The sequence below is a fragment of the Ranitomeya imitator genome, chromosome 1 (genome assembly GCF_032444005.1).
Source record: "Ranitomeya imitator isolate aRanImi1 chromosome 1, aRanImi1.pri, whole genome shotgun sequence".
Taxonomy (NCBI): domain Eukaryota; kingdom Metazoa; phylum Chordata; class Amphibia; order Anura; family Dendrobatidae; genus Ranitomeya; species Ranitomeya imitator.
Genome location: NC_091282.1, coordinates 464,945,980 through 464,966,202, shown reverse-complemented (window position 1 = coordinate 464,966,202; position 20,223 = coordinate 464,945,980). Strand labels below are relative to the sequence as shown.

At 42.4% G+C, this 20,223-nt stretch overlaps 1 protein-coding gene across 6 annotated transcripts in view; it reads left to right on the top strand.

Annotated features, from left to right (window-relative positions):
* The window catches only part of NFIB (nuclear factor I B), a 686,817-nt gene that overhangs the window by 376,736 nt on the left and 289,858 nt on the right, over positions 1-20,223 (top strand). Inside the window, exon 1 of one of the 6 annotated variants that reach the window (XM_069765037.1) lies at positions 6,157-6,664. The exons of 3 other annotated variants lie outside the window; for them this stretch is intronic. In XM_069765037.1, the coding sequence (XP_069621138.1) occupies positions 6,647-6,664 (18 nt within the window). In that variant the 5' untranslated portion in view covers positions 6,157-6,646. Of the gene's footprint in view, positions 1-6,156; positions 6,665-20,223 lie in introns of those variants that run through there. 2 more of the 6 variants (XM_069765088.1, XM_069764996.1) reach the window with 2 other exon arrangements.

Here is a 20,223-nt window from a genome sequence, read left to right as displayed (position 1 = left end):
CGCTAAACGCCGGCGCTGTGTGGGTCCCGGACTTCGTGTTGGGGATTTGGTTTGGTTGTCGTCTCGTTATGTTCCTATGAAGGTTTCCTCTCCTAAGTTTAAGCCTCGTTTCATTGGTCCATATAAGATTTCTGAGGTTCTCAATCCTGTGTCGTTTCGTTTGACCCTTCCAGCTTCTTTTGCCATCCATAATGTATTCCATAGGTCATTGTTGCGGAGATACGTGGCGCCTGTGGTTCCATCCGTTGATCCTCCTGCCCCGGTGTTGGTTGAGGGGGAGTTGGAGTATGTGGTGGAGAAGATTTTGGATTCTCGTATTTCGAGACGGAAACTCCAGTACCTGGTCAAGTGGAAGGGTTATGGTCAGTGAGATAATTCCTGGGTCTTTGCCTCCGATGTTCATGCTGCCGATCTGGTTCGTGCCTTTCATTTGGCTCGTCCTGGTCGGCCTGGGGGCTCTGGTGAGGGTTCGGTGACCCCTCCTCAAGGGGGGGGGAACTGTTGTGAATTCTGTTGTCAAGCTCCCTCCCGTGGTCATGAATGGTACTTCGGCTGGTTCTGTCCATGGGCTTCCTCTGGTGGTTGTGAGTGGAGCTGCGGCTTCTGAGTTTCCTTCCACAGGTGACGAGGTTAATTCGTTAGCTGGCTGCTCTATTTAACTCCACCTAGATCTTTGCTCCATGCCACCTGTCAATGTTCCAGTATTGGTCTAGTCCTCTCCTGGATCGTTCTTGTGACCTGTCTTCCCAGCTGAAGCTAAGTTCCTGCTTGTTTTTCTCTGGTTTGCTATTTTTCTGTCCACCTTGCTATTTTGATTTTTGTCTTGCTTGCTGGAAGCTCTGGGACGCAGAGGGACTTTTTGCGCCCTCTGCGTGGTCTTTTTGTAGTTTTTTGTGCTGACCGCAAAGCTACCTTTCCTATCCTCTGTCTGTTCAGTAAGTCGGGCCTCACTTTGCTAAATCTATTTCATCTCTGTGTTTGTAATTTTCATCTTTACTCACAGTCATTATATGTGGGGGGCTGCCTTTTCCTTTGGGGAATTTCTCTGAGGCAAGGTAGGCTTTATTTTTCTATCTCTAGGGCTAGCTAGTTTCTTAGGCTGTGTCGAGTTGCATAGGGAGCGTTAGGAGCAATCCACGGCTATTTCTATTGTGTGTGATAGGATTAGGGATTGCGGTCAGCAGAGTTCCCACGTCTCAGAGCTTGTCCTATATTATTAGTAACTATCAGGTCATTCCGTTTGCTCTTAACCACCAGGTCCATTATTGTCCTTACCACCAGGTCATAACAGGGTGCGCGGAGGAGCACAGAACAATGCGGCGCCGTACCTCAGCAGCGGAGCTGCACAGAGCAGCAGTGGCCGATGCACATACTTACCATACTGGAGAAGACTACATCCGGGAGGTAGAGGACCTTTCATGATGTCACGAGCATGTGATCAGTCACGTGTTGTCAGTGATGTCGCAGGTGAGCTAATGTTGCAGGAGGAGCAGAACCCGGCCAGTCACACGCCCTGTATAATAGAGTACTAACTGAACCTGCGTCTCCAACGCAAATTCAGTTACTACAGCGTTAGAATCTGCCGCCCCCTGACTTTAGTGACGGCAGTGCCGCCTGAGGCAAAGCGCTCAACTTGCCACATGGTAGCAGCGCCCCTGCCTACACTGTGTGCAGAATTGTTAGGCAAGTTGTATTTTAGAGGATTATTTTTATTATTGATCAACAACTATGTTCTCAATCAACCCAAAAGACTCAAATATCAAAGCTTAATATTTTTGGAAGTTGGAGTGTTTTTTTTTTAGATTAGGCTATCTTAGGAGGATATCTGTTTGTGCAGGTAACTATTACTGTGCAGAATTATTAGGCAACTTAATAAAAACCAAATATATTACCATCACAATTGTTTATTTTCACCAGGTAAACCAGTATAACTGCACAAAATTTAGAAATAAACATTTCTAACATGCATAAACAAAACCCCCAAAATCAGTGACCAATATAGCCACCTTTCTTTATGATGACACAACAGCCTTCCATCCATAGATTCTGTCAGTTGCTTGATCTGTTTACGATCAACATTGCAGCCACCACAGCCTCCAGACACTGTTCCGAGAGGTGTACTGTTTTCCCTCCCTGTAGATCTCACATTTTATGAGGGACCACAGGTTCTCTATCGGGTTCAGATCAGGTGAACAAGGGGGCCATGTCATTATTTTTTCTTCTTTGAGACCTTTACTGGCCAGCCACGATGTGGAGTAGTTGGAGGCATGTGATGGAGCATTGTCCTGCATGAAAATCAGGTTTTTCTTGAACGATACTGACTTCTACATGTACCACTGCTTGAAGAAGTTGTTTTCCAGAAACTGGCAGTAGGTCTGGGAGTTTAGCTTCACTCCATCCTCAACCCGAAAAGGTCCCACAAGTTCATCTTTGATGATACCAGCCCTTACCAGTACCCCACCTCCACCTTGCTGGCGTCTGAGTCAGAGTGGAGCTCTCTGCCCTTTACTGATCCAGCCTCTGGCCCATCCATCTGGCCCATCAAGAATCTCTCACATTTCATCAGTCCATAAAACCTTTGAAAAGTCAGTCTTAAGATATTTCTTGGCCCAGTCTTGACATTTTATCTTATGTTTCTTGTTCAAAGGTGGTCGTTTTTAAGCCTTCCTTACCTTGGCCATGTCCCAGAGTATCGCACACCTTGTGCTTTTTGTTACTCCAGTAACAAAACAGCTCTGAAATATGGCAAAACTGGTGGCAAATGGCGTCTTGGCAGCTTCACGCTTCATGTTCCTCAATTCATGGGCAGTTATTTTGCGCTTTTTTTGCCCAACATGCTTCTTGCGACCCTGATGGCTATTTGCCATGAAACGCTTGATTGTTTGGTGATCACGCTTCACAAGTTTGGCAATTTGAAGACTGCTGCATCCCTCTGCAAGACATCTCACAATTTTGGACTTTTCAGAGCCCGTCCAATTTCTCTTCTGACCCATTTTGCCAAAGAAAAGGAAGTTGCCTAATAATTAAGCACACCTTATATAGGGTTTTGATGTCATTAGACAACACCCCTCTTCATTACAGAGATGCACATCACCTGATTTACTTAATTGGTAGTTGACTCTCAAGCCTGAACAGCTTGGAGTAGGACAACATATACTGTATAAAAAGGATCATGTGATCAAAATACAACTTGCCTAATAATTCTGAACACAGTGTAAAGCACAAATTTGGCCAATTCTTTAAAGGGAACCTGTCACCTCCAAAATCAAAGGTGAGCTAAGCCTACCAGCATCAGGGGCTTATCTACAGCATTCTGGAATGGTGTAGATAAGCCCCCGATGTTACCTGAAAGATGAGAAAAAGAGGTTAGATTATACTCACCCAGGGGCGGTCCCGGTCCAGTTCTGGTCCGATGGGCATCGCGGTCCGGTCCAGGGCCTCCCACATCTTCTTACGATGACGTCCTCTTCTTGTCTTCACGCTGCAGCTCCGGCGCAGGCGTAATTTGTCTGCCCTGTTGAGGGCAGAGCAAAGTACTGCAGTGTGCAGGCACCGGGAAAGGTCAGAGAGGCCAGGCGCCTGCGCACTGCAGTACTTTGCTCTGCCTTCAATAGGGCAGACAAAGTATGCCTGCGCCCGAGCGTGAAGACAAGAAGAGGACGTCATCGTAAGAAGATGGAAGGCCCCAGACTGGGCCACAACGCCCATCGGACCAGAACCGGACTGGGACCGCCCCTTGGTGAGTATAATCTAACCTCTTTTTCTCATCTTTCAGGATACATCGGGGGCTTATCTACAGCATTACACAATGCTGTAGATAAGCCCCTGATGCTGGTGGGCTTAGCTCACCTTCGATTTTGGGGGTGACAGGTTCCCTTTAAGCCTTCCATTGAATACTTATATTGGCAGGATTGCACCGCCCATAGGCTCCATGATATTGTGATTTTCTATATAGTAAAACAAAGGACATACTGTCTGAGACTCATGGCATCTGTTGGGTAAATAGGCCTATCACTACTTTTGTGACTGAAGCTTTCCTAGAACATATTTTGAGTGCAAAGTAAAATGAGATGTGAACTGTGTCAGGATGTCAGGGCTATTCGCACACATACCAGATGGGTGACTGGTTCATACACCAATCAATACACTTCACCTTTTAATAACTAAGCTTTTATGTTTAATGTTTTCCCATTGTAAAATTGTAGTATGTGTTGTCTCTATCTAATAAAAAGGTAATATTATTGTGATAATGATTATCATTATTATATAATTCAAAGTACACAAAAGAGGTATTAAATATGACAGGAAAGAGGTAACAATAAACTTGGATTAACTTTGTGAGTAAATGATTTTTCAGCATTGAGTTTGTAATTGGACACAATAGCTGCAATCTTCAGGGTCTCTCCCAGTGACTGAGCGGTGCTCTTACAGCTACAGACATTGACGTGCCAGACACATTCTGCTAGAAAAAGGGATTGATTCAATTGGCATCATGTGCTGATTTCAGGGTCCTTTGACCTGTCTGGGTCTCTCAGCAGACTAGACTTCTTGCTGTACACTTCTCTTGTCTATTGGTTGTCTGCTCATAAATATGGAGAACAGCTTCTCTGCCTCCCCCTTCCCTTTCTCATGCGGGCTACTCCACACTATAACTATGTCCCCTAGAAGAATCCCCCTCCCCTTCCTATTTTTCATAGCCACAAGGAGGAAGCCAAGAGCTGAGCTTCCTAAATTTAGGGAATTAGGAGTGGACAGGGGTGCAGTAAGGGAAAGTTAAGCCAGAGGCAGAGATGGATTACATTACTCAGGAAGGCATGTATTGTTCCGGACCAGAAACATGCAACCATCGAGAATTTTTTAGAATCCTATTTTAAAGCGTTGTCAATATCTGTAATAAGAATTGTATGGAGAATACAGGAAGGATTCATGATTCAAAAAAATCTTATTTACCAAGATAACTTTATAATGTATCATTGAAGGTTTTATTTTACAAACAAGTTCGCTCAGAATGTAGAAAACTTACACTCCAAAGTAATGCGTTGGTTATTTACCTTTGAAAACTATGTTATATATGTAATGATCATGCAAAAATAACTCCGATATCACCATGATCATAATGGTACTTAAACATTTAGTTTTGAATGACGGAAACAACTTTTATAGATCAGAACATTTATTGGATAAATCTTAGATTCTCTTCTCATTTAGTGGAATTTAGTGATTGTAGAATCACGGTGTTTACTTCTCTTGTTAGAAATTACAAGTGGGAAGATGCAAGTGAGGATGGATAGGACTTTCCCTGGGAAATAAATCAAGATGTGTTCCTATTTATTGAAAGTGTGCTTCTTCACCACAATCATATGATTCATGGATTGCAGTACTTGTGGTTTAGAAAGACCGTCTTTGTAATCCCCAATAGTAATATGGACAGATGTGAGAAAGAAAAAGAAAGACAGAGAGCGTGAGTGCGAGAAAGAATACACGGAAAGGGAAGAAAGAAATAGTACGGAAGAAAAGAAAGGAAAGAATAAAGAAAAAGGCAAAAAAAAAACAGAGAGAGAGAGAGAGAGAGTGCGAGAGAGAGAGAAAGAAGAGAAGGAAAGAGGAGGACAAGAATTAAAGGAAGAAAGGAAGAAAGAGAGAAATGAAGAAAGAAAGAAAAGACAGGAGACAGAGAGAAAGAGAAGAAAGCGAAAAAGGAAGAAAAAATAAAAGACAGAGAGAAAGAGAAAAAAGAAAGGAGAAGGAAAAGGAAGATAGAAAGAAGGAAAGAGAGAAAGAAAGAAAACACATAGAGAAAGAAAAAAGAAAAGAGAAGGAAAGAAAGAAAGAAAGAAAGAAGGAAAGAAAGAAAGAAAGAAAGAAAGAAAGAAAGAAAGAAGGAAAGAAAGAAAGAAAGAAAGAAGGAAAGAAAGAAAGAAAGAAAGAAAGAAAGAAAGAAAGAAAGAAAGAAAGAAAGAAAGAAAGAAAGAAAGAAAGAAAGATTTGAGAGCAGGAATGCAATCTTTCCAGCAGGAGGGGAGTGAAGTGGGGAGGATGGAGGTGGGAGGGCAGTGACAGCTGGAGGGCAGCAGGGGGAGGATAGGGAGGAGAGGAGAAGGTGGGAAGGGTGAGTAGGGAGCCGCCGCCTTCCCGTCCAATCAGCGAGAGGTGGAAGTCGTCCAAGTGCCGAGCGGAGTGTGCTATGAGCTGCCTGATGTGCAGAGCAGAGCCAGACTGACAGGGGGGCCAGGGAGACACACAGGGGAAAGAGGAAACCCTGCCAACAGCCTCACAGACCAGCCCAGCTCCAAAAAAACGGGATCAGCCTCTCCTGGACCGCGTTCAAGCCACCCTCCAGGAGTGCAGCACTGCAAGTACAGCTCTAGGCACAGCAGGACAGGCTGCCCTTCCTGCCTCCTGCCCCGACTTCACCAGCCTGCCCTCTGCCAAGACCTTGTTATTCTTCCGGCTCTGCTCTTCACTTCTTACACGTATTTCTATATAAAAAGCATCCTATGAAAAACAGAACACACAGCAGCCCACATAAGCCTGCAGTCACTGCTGGGAGTCAGCTCTTATAATAAAGCCCAGCCCCGGCCATAGACAGTCACTGTCACCTAAGAAATGTGAAGCCACCGCGCCTGTGCTGGATCCCTATAAGTTAATGCAGTACAGTGCAATGGTATGTGCCTGGGACGTTTGCATACACGTGACGAGCGCTGTGCATAGTCGCTTTGTGGGTGCGCTGTGCGTAGTAGGTGCTGCCATGCTCGGTGTGTGTGGCGTTGGGACGGGGCTGCCTGTGGGATGAGCTCGAGGTGCCGCTTGTGTGTCTTGTGCTTCTTGGCAGCATGTGGATGTGGGTCACACGTCTCTGCCAGCAATCAGTGGCTGGAGCTGGCGTCCAAGAGCGCTGGACTTGGCACACAGCCCCATCCTGGCAGAGGACTACAGCAACCTTTCCAAACCTGCTGCTCATGCACCCTCTTCATGTCATTCCTGATGTAATAATAGTATGGTTATTGTTATTATTAGTATTGTTACCATTGTAGAAGTATAGTAGCCTTGTGTAACCCCCAGTGTCCTTACATGTGTTTGATGGCATGGCTTACTGTCTAGGCTTTGGACTTCCCTTGCTATAGGTGTGGCTTATCTCTGGGTAATACCTGCTGGAAAGACCTATGTGTGGGGAGTAAGCATTCCTTTACTGCTGGCTCTAGTGTCCTGGACATCACATGAGGCCAGTGTCAGCCATACTGACCCATATGTGCCTGCTCTGTGACATGAGCCCACAGCTCTGCACCTGTCAGGCATTCTGCTGCCAAGTATTAATCTACTGATGTATACCGTATATCTACTGATCCTCTGTGTCTAGGTAACCCGTGTCACTCCAGTTCTATATGTCTATACTGTCTGTATATATATATATATATATATATATATATATATATATATAGTAACATTTTTGCAGTATAAAGCACACAGTGAATACGTTTAGAAAAAGTGGACAAATAAAGGGTTTGCAATGTCTTCTTGAAATAAAAGGCAAACTTGCAGCAGAAATAAGGAAATAATTAAAAATGACATGCATTTTATGCAATCTGCCTATATTTTGTATAGACTTGGTAATATTGAAAACAGAATGTACGATTTTGCTTGTCACATTTATGTGCAAATGACCGGGTCAAGTCATTTTTAATGCCTTTTGTGAACTTTGCATGTGGTCTGTAATGCTAGTATCGAACGCTTGAATGACAGATCCATAATGCTTATGTTGGCTGGTTTATGTCTAATATCTGTGGCCAGCAAGAAAATCAAACTGTGGAATTGATTCTACAGACAATATTGTACTATTTACTATTGCCGTAGTGTGCTTAAAAGACTGGGAACTTCAAAGTGAGGTAGATCAATATGGACCCAGTGAGGATGCAAATGCACTCTTAGCTGTAATAATGTACTATTCAGATAGAGACATTGGTAATATTAGCAACTAACAGAAAATAGATTACTAATTAAAATATGGAAAAAGAAGATATCCCCCTTATAACTGATCTGTGTACACAGTGTTCTGTGTCAAGTAGCACAAAGGTGATTTCGGTACAGTACCCATGTCCCTGCCAGTGGGCAGCATTTGTGGCTGCATGTGTGCTTGACCTAGCCCGGAGAACTTGTGAGGAGTTGCAACTCTCAGGTTGGAGAGGGTGGGCCATCAGGGCCAGCTCTTAGCTTTGACACAAGGAGCTGAAGTGGCGTGATGTGAATTATTATTAGTGCACTGAACATGCCTGTCTACCCCCTCCCCCTCTCCTGCTGCTTGTATAGGAGGCTGCCATTGAACTTGAGACAGGACAGACAAGATCTGCACTTTTTAGTACAGTAGCAGTGGAGAAAAAGGCGCCAAAATGTGCAAGATGAACTGAAACAGTGCCACAGTGATATGCCTTGGGCTGCCCTTACTGACAAGGCATGCACTGTTGTGAGGGCATATGGATGACTCTTCATACATATGTAGCTTACGTAAATTGTAGCTGCTTGTCATAGAACTTCTATTATTTGTATTATTCTACACAATGCAATCTACTGTGCTCCTTTGTTATCAGGATACTGTAGTAAAACAAACATGTATTAAATGATAGATTTCTAAACTAGTAATTGCATTGGCACTGAGTAAAAATGCACAGTGCATAATGGAAATGATGTAACTACACCGCAGCGTTCAGGGCTCTACACCTTTGTAGTCTAGATGAAACAGATGTAAGTTTAACGGCAAATGTAGCAAGAAACAGCCATGCCTAGAGGACTAATGGTGTCTTACAGGATGTTTGTCGATTTGATAAAATATAAGCAAAATAAGTTGGAGTGGAAAAAATATGAAATTAATAGTTTCAAAAAAAAAGAAGCAAATTCTGTGTATCAGTGTATTGAAGAGGTTGCCCACTGCTTTAGCATTGATGTGAATAGGAGGTGGAAGTGTAGTACACTGCCGTGGCATCTATCAGAGGATGGCCAACTCCACAAGTGAGCTTTTCCGTCCGGCAGCCGCTGCCACCGAGAACAGCTGACTGGCAGAGGTGCCAGGTGTCGGGCTCTGACTGATCAGACATTGATAACCTATCCTAACAATAGGTCGTCAATGCTAAAGTAGTGGATAACCTCTTTAAGTAGTGAGGTTACTCCTTTGCATTTATACTCACCCAGGGGGGCTTTCATTTTGAGGCCTCATGCACACCTGCCTATACAGAGCTTTATGGCAGCACATGGTATACCCTCGGTTCCATACAGGGGTACAGGCACTCCATGTGCTGCTTCTATACACGTCTTTATTAGAAGTATTCTGCCTTAGAAGCTAAGCAAAACAATTCACATATGTAATCAGCAGAAAAGGCCTCTACATGCCTGTATATAACATAGGAATCACACAGGGACAGTAAGGGCTCCATACATCTGTGTGGATAGTTTATTACGGCTCCTTTTAACTTTGGCCTTGTATGCATTAGGCCTTACTCTGCTAGCTTTACTTATTTAACAACTTGTAGCTCAAGAGCTATAAAGCCTGCTTGCATATGTAATATTCCAAATATGTGCTGCATTTTATCCAGGAATACTCCCACACAATCCATAGTCACACAGAAAAAAAAAACCACTGCAAAGCAGATGTTCTAATAAGAAAAAAAGCTTCAGGACTCGAGCCCAATATAAATGAACACTCTTTTTATAGATTAGTGGCATCAACATTGAGGACACGGTAAAAAATGAGTATGGTTTGTATTCCAGTGCAGAGTGCTTGTTGTGAATATCCTGTGGTTTCAAAAATCCTCCCACTTATTCCCTGGTTCAGTCAATTACCCCATTCATCTGTGGGACAGGCTCAACCTAAGGGAATGTAGAGAGCTTCAGATTTCCAAACGGCCAGGAAATTTATAACACAGGCAGACTGCTCAGCAATGACAGTTACATTATTAGACTTGCCTTTTCTCAGTTAATTGTGATCATAGGGAAAAAACAAGAACTTTTTTTTATCTTACATACAAATGCCTGTGCCTGGATACAAAGTCATGTTATTGAATCCCTGTATTGACGGAACAAGTTCATAATGTTTGTAAACAAATAAGTACAATTATTTCCTGTATATATGAGGTTCGCATAGAAGTAAAAAAAGGTTTTTAACAGGATTTTCAATATAGCAACATTTTAGAGACCTCTCAGAAGTCAGAGAATTTTACATTAAAACACGTGAAAATTGTTATTATAGGAGTTCTCCTAGAATAGAAGAAAGGTACAAGGAAATGTTATTACAAATAAATTCATAAATATTTTTAATTAGCAAATAATAATCATTTTCTCTAAAGAGATATTAATCACTATAGAATAAAAATGGCCACCGTCTTGTGACTGCAATGCCATAAGTGCCAATGAGCATGTGCAATAGAGGCTCCGCTTTCTCCCTTTAGGGTATGTTTCCACGTGCAGGAAACGCTGCGTGTCTGACGCTGCATAGAGCCGCAGCGTCAGACACGCAGCGTCCAGATGTTACAGCATAGTGGAGGGGATTGAATGAAATCCCGTCTCCACTATGCGTGGTAACACGCACGCGGCGGCCCTGCGACTCCGGACATGCTTTTCAGATCGCAGCATGTCCGTATATCTTGCGGCGACGCTGCGTCGCCGCAAGATATAGCACAGGGCGCTATGGTGGGGAGCGATGATCCCGAATGTGTGCTGTGAACACATCCGGCATCATCGCGTCCCAGAAAGGGGGCGGGGCTTAGCACAGAGCGGCTAAGCCGCTCCGGCGATACCGCCGGCCATCCTGAAAGTGGACACATACCCTTAGGCTGCCGTCACACTGTCAGTATTTGGTCAGTATTTTACATCAGTATTTGTAAGCCAAAACCAGGAGTGGAACAATTAGAGGAAAAGTATAATAGAAACATATGCACCACTTCTGCATTTATCACCCACTCCTGGTTTTGGCTTATAAATACTGATGTAAAATACTGACCAAATACTGATGGTGTGACGGCAGCCTCATAAGTCGGAAGATGAGCTCCCAGTGGATATTATGTCTGTCAGTGGAACATGGTGATGGTCATTTTAATTCCATAGTGATTATCTCCCTAGGAAAAACAATTGTGATTTGCTAATTAAAAGCATTTCAGAATGTATTCATAGTACCATTTTCTTTAGTTATTTAATGATTTTCTATTCACAGAGAACTCCTTTAAATGGGCTAGCCATTACTTTTAAAAGCTTTCTCAATGGGTCCAAAGTTCTGAAATACAAAATAAAAAATACTCACATACCAATCTGCAGATTGGTGCCATGATACATGATAGGTAAGTATTATTCTTCATACTTAAATCCCCTTGTCCCATTGAGAAAGCTTTTAAAAGTAGTGGACAGATTTTCAGTTACTTCAGTATTAGCGGCTGCAGTACTGCTAGTTGTAGTGCAAGCTTCCACTACCTTCTACTAGACATCACAGACTACATCAGACAATATCGGCTTTTCTAGTTGATGCATCCAGTGCTGATAATCAGGTGAAAGAATCCAATATGGTCAACCGTTGTTCTGAGAGGTTAGGAACGCTCCTTGGTCAGTTGTTTGTTGAAATGATCATTTCATGCAACCAGACAATGAGTGTTCATTATGTTCAAAACCAGCCATTTCATCTAATGTGAATGTGCTCTCTTAATAATGATAATAATAATAATAATAATAATAATAAAAATTGTATATAGCACTAACATATTTCTCAGTACATTACAACTAGGCGGAGACATGCACAGACAATAAAGACATTACAAAGTAACACATAGTTCAACAATTACAGGAGGAGTGAGGGCCCTGCTTGCAAGCTTTCACATTGCGTTCAGTGACCCCGTCAGGGCTTACATCCGAACCCCCTGCAAAACTTAATTCGGATGTATGCGCCAAGAAGGCCATAGACCATAATTGTGTCGGCAGAGCGAACGTGCTCTTTGACGTGAATCATTTTCGGGAGTGTATGCCTACTGGAGGCAGACAATAAGACACAGGCTAGTATGTCTTGGTGTTCACCTCCAGTAGGTGTACGCAAAAGAAAATTATGCACGTCACAGTGCACATTCGCTCTGCAGGCACAATTATAGTTTATAGCCATCTTGGCGCATACAGCCGAATTATGTTTTGCAGGGGGTTCAGATTTAGGACCTGATGGGGCCACAGAACAGGTGCCTGAACGCAATGTGAAAGCGCCCCAAGAAGATAGGGGTGGAGACAATAGTTTAAAAAGGACTTGTGATATATGGTCCAGCCATCATTATAATAAATAGGGCGTTCCAAATACTGCTGCATGATCCGATCATCAGCTAGTATCTGTTTAAGTACAGTTACCAAGTGGTATTGGTTGCATGGAGGATGTGGAGACAGATGAAGAGGAGGGACCAGATTCTGAGGAAGATGTAGAAAAAAGGAAAAAAAGAAGAGTTAGATTAGCGAAGTGGGGTGATAGGCTGGTCAAAAGAAATGTGTTTTTAAAGCATGCTTAAAAATAAGGGGGCTGGGTATTAATCGGATCGTCCAGTGTAGTGCATAAAAGTGGCACAGCACGAGAGACGTTAGACTTTAACTAAAGGGCCTTAACTTCTTACACTGATAAGTCCATATGTATAGGGAACCTATTAAAACAGTTTTTACTTCTTCTTACTATGCTGAAAAACTGTTCTTCACATTTCAATATAAAATGACAGGCCTTTCTTACCTCATCCTATGCTGGTGCATACAATATTATGAGTGCCAATGTTATTTTATGTCTGTACAGGTTGTTTTGTATCAAGAAATCAGCTGCTAATTTAAATGTGAAGGATAGAAATAAGAGCGGCACCTACTCTTCTCTTAGGAACTTTCATTGGACTCTAATGTCCTTTCATTCTGTTGAAGGAATGTCATGTTAGGTCATGCTTTTTATAAGAGGTTTTTTTTTTAATCCAGAATTGCAGATGGATAACTTAATGTTTTAATCAAGGTAAGTGCTTATTATGCATGAGACTGAGGCATCAATGGGACAGAAATCAGCTGTCTATGTGAATTGTTATGTTTATCCCTTTTGAATCAATGTCACCCCACTTTTGTGTTTAGTATACATGGCTGTCTTTACTATTGTGTGACGTGAAAGACACCACAGGAAATCCTGATATTTATTTTGTGAGATGTGCTACTCCATGCTGTTTCTGTTTGAATGATTCATTCAAGCGCGGCCTCTTGGTGGAGTTAAATATGGATCAGTTTCTGCATTGCTTGCAATGTGCACAGCCAACAACTATTTACTTAGTGAAAGTTGTTTAGGTTGGTATTAATATGCTTAGTAATTGTAGGTTAGGGGAGCCGCCTCTCCATGGCCTATAAAATAACTACTCTTCACACTGCTATAGGAAATGAGTGAATAATGTGCTGTACTGCTGATAGTCACAGAGAATGTCAGAATGTGGCTCAAAGATGTTTTTTTTTCACCTTGTGCATTAATGTAACGGGATTGATTGTTAAGCTGTCTATACAGATTGTAGTGTACAGAGCTGGTGAGACATCATTTTCTGGTGGCTTTTTTGTACCAGTTAAATGTAGCCCATTCTTTGTCTTCTTGTACAGTAGCTTTTCCCTTAACCCTACTCTGTCAGCAAGACCTTCATGATAGTGCATGACTGGATGCTCTTACACAGGTATTAGGCTTAGCTTAGATTTCTTCTTCACATAAAGCAGCATGTAAGGCACTTATAAACCTACGGTAAATCTTCTTCTGCATAAAAGAGATAATGTTCACTATCAATTAGGGAGATTGCAATTTCAAATAGTAATGCTAAACACTACGTTGTATTGTCATCCCTGGCACAAGGATAATATGACATTATTTCATGGACCTTAGCATTTTGCCAAACTAGTAAGGTGAAACAGTCATATTTTAGTGACTTTGGCCTTAATAAAGCATAGAAATCTAGGCATCGTGGATGCAAGTATGTCAAAATACATATTATTATTATTATGAAAAGGCAAGATGTTTATCATCTGTGTAGTTTCATTAGTCAGAACAATGAATAGTGCTGGGTATAACAGTGCAAATGAAAGATAGCTAAACTTATAAAGCAGAGATGTACAAACTTTTTCAGTTCGAGGGCCACATCGTCAGAGTGAACTAATTCCGAGGGCTACAATATAACTGAAAGAGGTGTTATTATCTGAAACATTAGAGGCATATGTAAAGCATAAAGTAAAAATGATCAGCGCTGGTTCCATTTCCAGGGCCTTATCCTACTAGGAGAATGAACATTTTTTCTGCCCTGAAATTTAGAGATCATGCATGTAACTTCATGTGTGTTGAAGAACCGGTCAAGTCCTGAAGTACCATACTGGGGTCAGAAGACCCCCATTCTGTCAATACATTCCAACCACACAATGAATCATTAGAACTTATCCATTCCTTTCCACGCCTATGAGACACTTCTCTCTGACATGAAAATAGTAAGCAGAGACAAGCATATCTGTGTCCAGGTGATCGGAGGCTGCACAGAAAAGCATCAGCAGTCAAATGTGACCTCTGGGGCACAGGTTGTGCACGCCTGCTATATAATGTAGAAATTACATTAAATGATAATATCATGTTATCTTTTAATTAAAGGGTTTGGGACAAAATTGTACAGTCACTCTATGTGACTGCATTTCTGAATTATGACAGCTTTCCCGATGTAAGCAGGCGGTCATATGACCGCATGTATACAATTTGCTTACTTGCGGTCACATGCAGACTAGACTTTTCCAGCTACTCTCAATTCACATCTGTAGAAAGAAATTGAACACGTCTAGTGGGCACCGCAGGAATGCAAATAGCAGGGGAATGATGACATTGTTCTACACTGGATTGTATAGAATGTTTGAATAAATGTGCTACTTTCAGTAATCACATAAATTCATAACTCCATGCTGGAATGACACTGGCATCACGATTTGTGCTTTTTTGAAACTGCCCATACAACCTAGGATGACATTGATACAAGCCCTTAGTATTGGAACTACTACCTATTAATGTATTTACGGCTGTGATTTGCTAATGTACTTTTCTGTGATTTCTACCTTTTGACAGTACCTTCCTATCTTGTAATGTATACTTCCTTTGCTAATTATTTGGACTGGACTGTATTTTGATACAACAGTAATGGAAGGGGTCTGCAGTTTATGTGTTTCTAGGTTAGTGGTTTGGCAATGCATGGTAGCTGTGAGTTAAGAAATGTATGTGATGAAATACAATATCAATGGGGAAAAAAGAGAAGCTGACAAAAAAATGGAAAGTCTGTAGCTACTCCAACACTGCAGCGGCCCCCTCCGTCCTCCGTCCTGCTCCCCTTTCTTTCTCTCAGTTTTTATTTTTGGCATAGAGACAAGCCCTACCTCCAAAGTCAGAGTTACTCTCTTGGTTGAACTGTACTTTCCCCTTCCCACCCCCTCTCAGATATGAGAGCTGTGTTGCAGCTCTGTCACTAAATGCTTAGCTGATTTTTTGGAAACAGTTCTGCATTCAGTCATTAACTCTTTGACTACCACAGGCTTACATTTAATCCATCAATCAACAGTACATTATCAAGAATTAGAAACTGTCAGGCCACAATTAGTGTCAACCATAGGCACATCCAGTCATCTATTTGAAATATGTATTCTTTAAATTACATTTTTTTTCTGGGCTGAGAAGAGACGTCTGCAGTCACTGTGACTACAGAATGCTGAATCAAGACAGTGTGTGTTATGATTCCCCTTTATTTCCTGTGCGACTGGGCAGTCACTTAACCACATGTAGAAGATGTGGTCCCATGCCGACTAGATAATCCAAAATTTCTCTCAATCAGTCGACTTTTCTTCTCTGCCTGGAAAACACCTTCAAATGGAATCTGTCAGCAGGATTTCACATCCTAAACTACCGTATTCATATGTGCATGTAGCTTTTTTAAAGACAAGTCGAGCAATACCTTTACATGGCTAGTTTGATCCTCCGTTACTGAGAAATCAGTGTTCGAAGGGATATGAAAATGAGGCTGAAGAACTTTTAATAGATCTGAAGCCTCTGTCACACCAGCTTTAATGCCTGCTTACTTCTACTTGACTGATGGCTCCTTTGCCTTAAGTCACACAGCATAGAGGCTATCAGTCAAGCAGGAGGAGACAGCGCTGGGCGGGGAATAGACCTGGAGCGACAGAGGTTTCAGACCTAGCTCTTCAGCCTTTTAATTACATATCAATTCAAACACTGATTTCTCCGTAATGAGGGAACAAATTGGCCATGTAAAAGTATCGCTTAACTTGTCTTTAAAAGAGCTAGCTAGCTACATTTGCATATACATAGTTTGGGGGGCAGGAGTGAAATCCTGCTGACAAATTCCCTTTAATACAAATCCTATGTCTTAGTTTTTCCTGGGTTAAAGACTATTTTCAGCCAGCATGTCACAGTGAGGTCATGACTAATGATGTATTGGGCTACATGGATCATTACTATAATGGCTCAGCAGGCTGAGGAAGGGGGGTGCTCAAAGGAGAATCAAAGATTTGTGAAAGTATGCATGAGCAGCTCACAGATTTGTACTTAATCTGGTTCCTTCATACCAGGACATCCTCCTGCATAACATGGTATCATGAACCACATGACCTATACCTTTTGTTTGGATCACTCTATATAGGCGCTTAAGCTTTCATGTTATATAGAGGAAACAGCCAGGAGAACCAATAGGTCTCCAGATAATTGAGGTTTTAGTGGAAGAATGGCCTTATTGTGGGCAATATCTGAATTTTGTTTCTCATCGTTGAACTCACCAAGTCATATTTTATTGTTTCTGTTTGTGACATATTGACTCCTGGGCTTTTAGTCAGGCAGTATATGTCAGTATGTCCTTTTTACCGTTTTAGGTTTGCATATATTCTCTGTTGCCATACCAATTCTCGATTGTACTAAACTATTATGCTATAAATCCTACGAAGAATCTGTAATTCTACCTAGTACAGATGCGTACCTTACCTGAGTTTTGCATTGAACTTTGCAAAGCCATGTTATTTCCAGTGGAAGGGGGAGTGCAGTGACTGGGTTAATGGAGGAATGCAGAAAAATCCAAGCTGCCTTGTCCCTATATAAACTGTGTTTGAAAGGCACAAGAGAATTCCAGCAGCTGGCTGATTTTGTTCTCAGTCCCACCCCACTCTACTTAATCCACTGGGCCTAGTTTGAGCACTCCTTAATGAGGACAGCTCTGAGGTTAAAAGTCAGCGTTTCACAGTCGACTTGACATGACTTACCTTCTGACTGATTTTGATTTCTTCTGAGTTACAATCACACACTAATCAAGAATTGGAACAGCAGACAAGTTAAGAAACCCAAACAGTCAATGGCCCTAAACATGCACTCTTTTCTTTATTTAGACTTTGCTTTTTGGCTGTCAGACTTCGATCCCTGTACAGTTCACACCAGCTGGAACGCTGTTGTGTAAAGGGAAATGTCAGTGTTTTCATTAACCCTAACTATCACATCGTTCACTGGCTCTTATATGTACAGCATGGCTATGCTAGAGTTCTTGGAAGTACATTATAGGAGGCACGAGCTAGAGCAGTGGTTCCCAACCTTTAGGACCTTGAGAGCCACATTCAGCTTAGAGAGAGGGTTGCGAGCCACATTCAGCACTGAGAGAGGGTCGCGAGCCACATCCAGCTCCCTCCCCCTTCAAAGTAGTGACAACCAAAGCCCCCATTACAGGTATAATGATAACCAAAGCTTTTGCACAGAAATCACTCCAAAGCAGTAAACTGAGATTCATGGGTTCCCACAATACCCCCATTCAGTATTCGCCCATCAAGGACTCCCAACACACTGTCACATCCAGCTTTGAGCATCTCCTCTAACAGGTAGTACCATCTTCTAGTGTACCATATCTAAAACATCTCTAAACCCCTAAGACCTTTAAATGTACATCCAGATCTGCACTTCTGTGCAGGGCTACTCACAAAATTCACCATTTTGAGATGTGCTCTTCATACCAGTTTGCTAGACATGGAGCTAATGCACCAAGCTGGCAGACAGTCGCGAGCCACAATTCATGGGACTGCAAGCCACATGTAGCTCCCGAGCTACAGGTTGGGGACCCCTGATCTAGAGCCATCCAGTGGAATCTGTGGTCCAAATCATTTCATGCCTGAAACCAATAGCATGAATGCAAAAAAAATGAATACATTGTGATGTGGCTCCACCTTTTAGCAACTTTAGAATCTGATAGGGAAATGAATAAGTAGCAATCTCATAAAATAATGCTGGTCCCTATGTCGGCCACTCAGACCTATTAGCAGTTTTGCAGGTTAGTCAATGTCCAGACTGTAGTCTACACTGAACTATAAAGTGTTATAGTTTTTTCAGTTCTTTTGAGTCATTGACGTTCCCCCCCCCCCCCCCCCCCCAAATATACCATTTTCCAAAGTTATTTGCTATAGGATATGAAAAATGCCATAAAAATGCATTTTACAGAAATAACAAAAAAGCCACCTAAAATACTTGCAAAAAACACCTTTATGAAAAGGCTTGTATTTTTTGCAGTTCAAAATTTTAGGAAAAAATTGTGCATGTGAAGGATGCCATAACATGGTTTTCCACCACTTTGGTACTGGTGATTTATCCTTTGGATAGATCAGTATGAGATTGGTGTCTATCCCCTGACACCAGCACCATCCGCTGTGCTTAGCCTAATGTATATAGTTGAGGAGCTGAACAACACAGTTCCATCAAAAGCTTAGTGGTCATTGCTGGGTACCAAATGATTAGGAGCTGATCTACAGGATCCAGCAGTACACTGTTTACATGTCTGAGCTGGTATCATCCGATTGGTGGAGATACCAGGTGTTAGATAGTGATGAGCGAATACACCTTTAAAGTACCACTCCAGTGTTTCCTTTTTACTTCAGCTCTGCAGTGGTGTCACTAATGTAAGTTCCCTGTCCCTGGTAATAAACTTACCAGCTGCCATCTTCTTCTGTTCTCACTGTCATCCAGTCGGTGTCTTCTGCAGGTTGTGACCTGCCAGATGGTTCCACTGTTTGCTAGGCAAAAAGGATGTTACTACTACTCAATGTAAGTCTATGAGGGCCAGAACGAGGCTGACATAGTCCTACATTGAGTTGTGACCTCTGACTTCCGGTCAGTCAGATGTTGTAGTCATACGATGGTGGATCGAGACCAGAAGAGCTGAAGACAGTTGCTGGTGAGTATAATACTAGAACCGGGTAACTTATATTAGTAGTACCACTCCAGCGCTGAAATAAAAGAAAAAAATGCCGGAGTGGTGCTTTAAGGCTATGTGCACAAGTTGCGGATTTAGTCTACGTTCACATTAGCGTCGCGTTGCCGTTGCGTCGGCGACGCAGCGGCGACGCACGGAAAAACGCGCGCAAACGCGCGCGTTTTGCGTCGCGTGCGTCGTTTTTGACGAAAATCGGACGCACAGAAAATGCTACATGTAGCGTTTTCTTGCGTCCGACGCTAGCGTCGGAAACGACGCACGTGGCGAAAAACGCCACCAAAACATCGCACGCGTCCCCTATGTTAAACATAGGGGCGCGACGCACATTAGCGTAACGCTAATGTGAACGTAGCCTTACTGGGGATCCGCAGGGTTTTTTCCGTGCAGAAACGCTGCAGAACCGCATGTGATTTACAGTACAATGTAAATCAATGGGAAAATAAAAATGCTGTACTAATGGTGCGGAAAATTCCACACTGAATCCGCAGCGGATTTAAAAAAGGACCATGTCAATTCTTTGTACATTTCTGCAGCGTTTCTGTACTCATTCCATTATAGGAAACGCAGTGGTAAAAACGCATTAAATCCGCACAAAACCCGCAGGAAAAACACACAAAATCCGCATAAAAAACGCACAGATTTTGACCTGTGTTTTCTGCCAAGAGGTGCAGAATCCGCATGGAAAATTCCACAGGCAATTCCGCAACCTGTGCACATAGCCTTTCCCCTTCACCTCCAGAGCTTTTTTCGGCTTTGCATTTTTCGCTCCCCTTCTTCCCAGAGCCATAACTTTTTTATTTTTCCTTCAATATGACCATGTGAGGGCTTGTTTTTTTGCTGGAAGAGTTGCACTTTTCAACGACACCATTGGTTTTACCATGCCATGCCGTATACTAGGACCGGTAAAAAAAATTCCAAGTGTGGTAAAATTGCAAAAAAACTGCAATCCCAC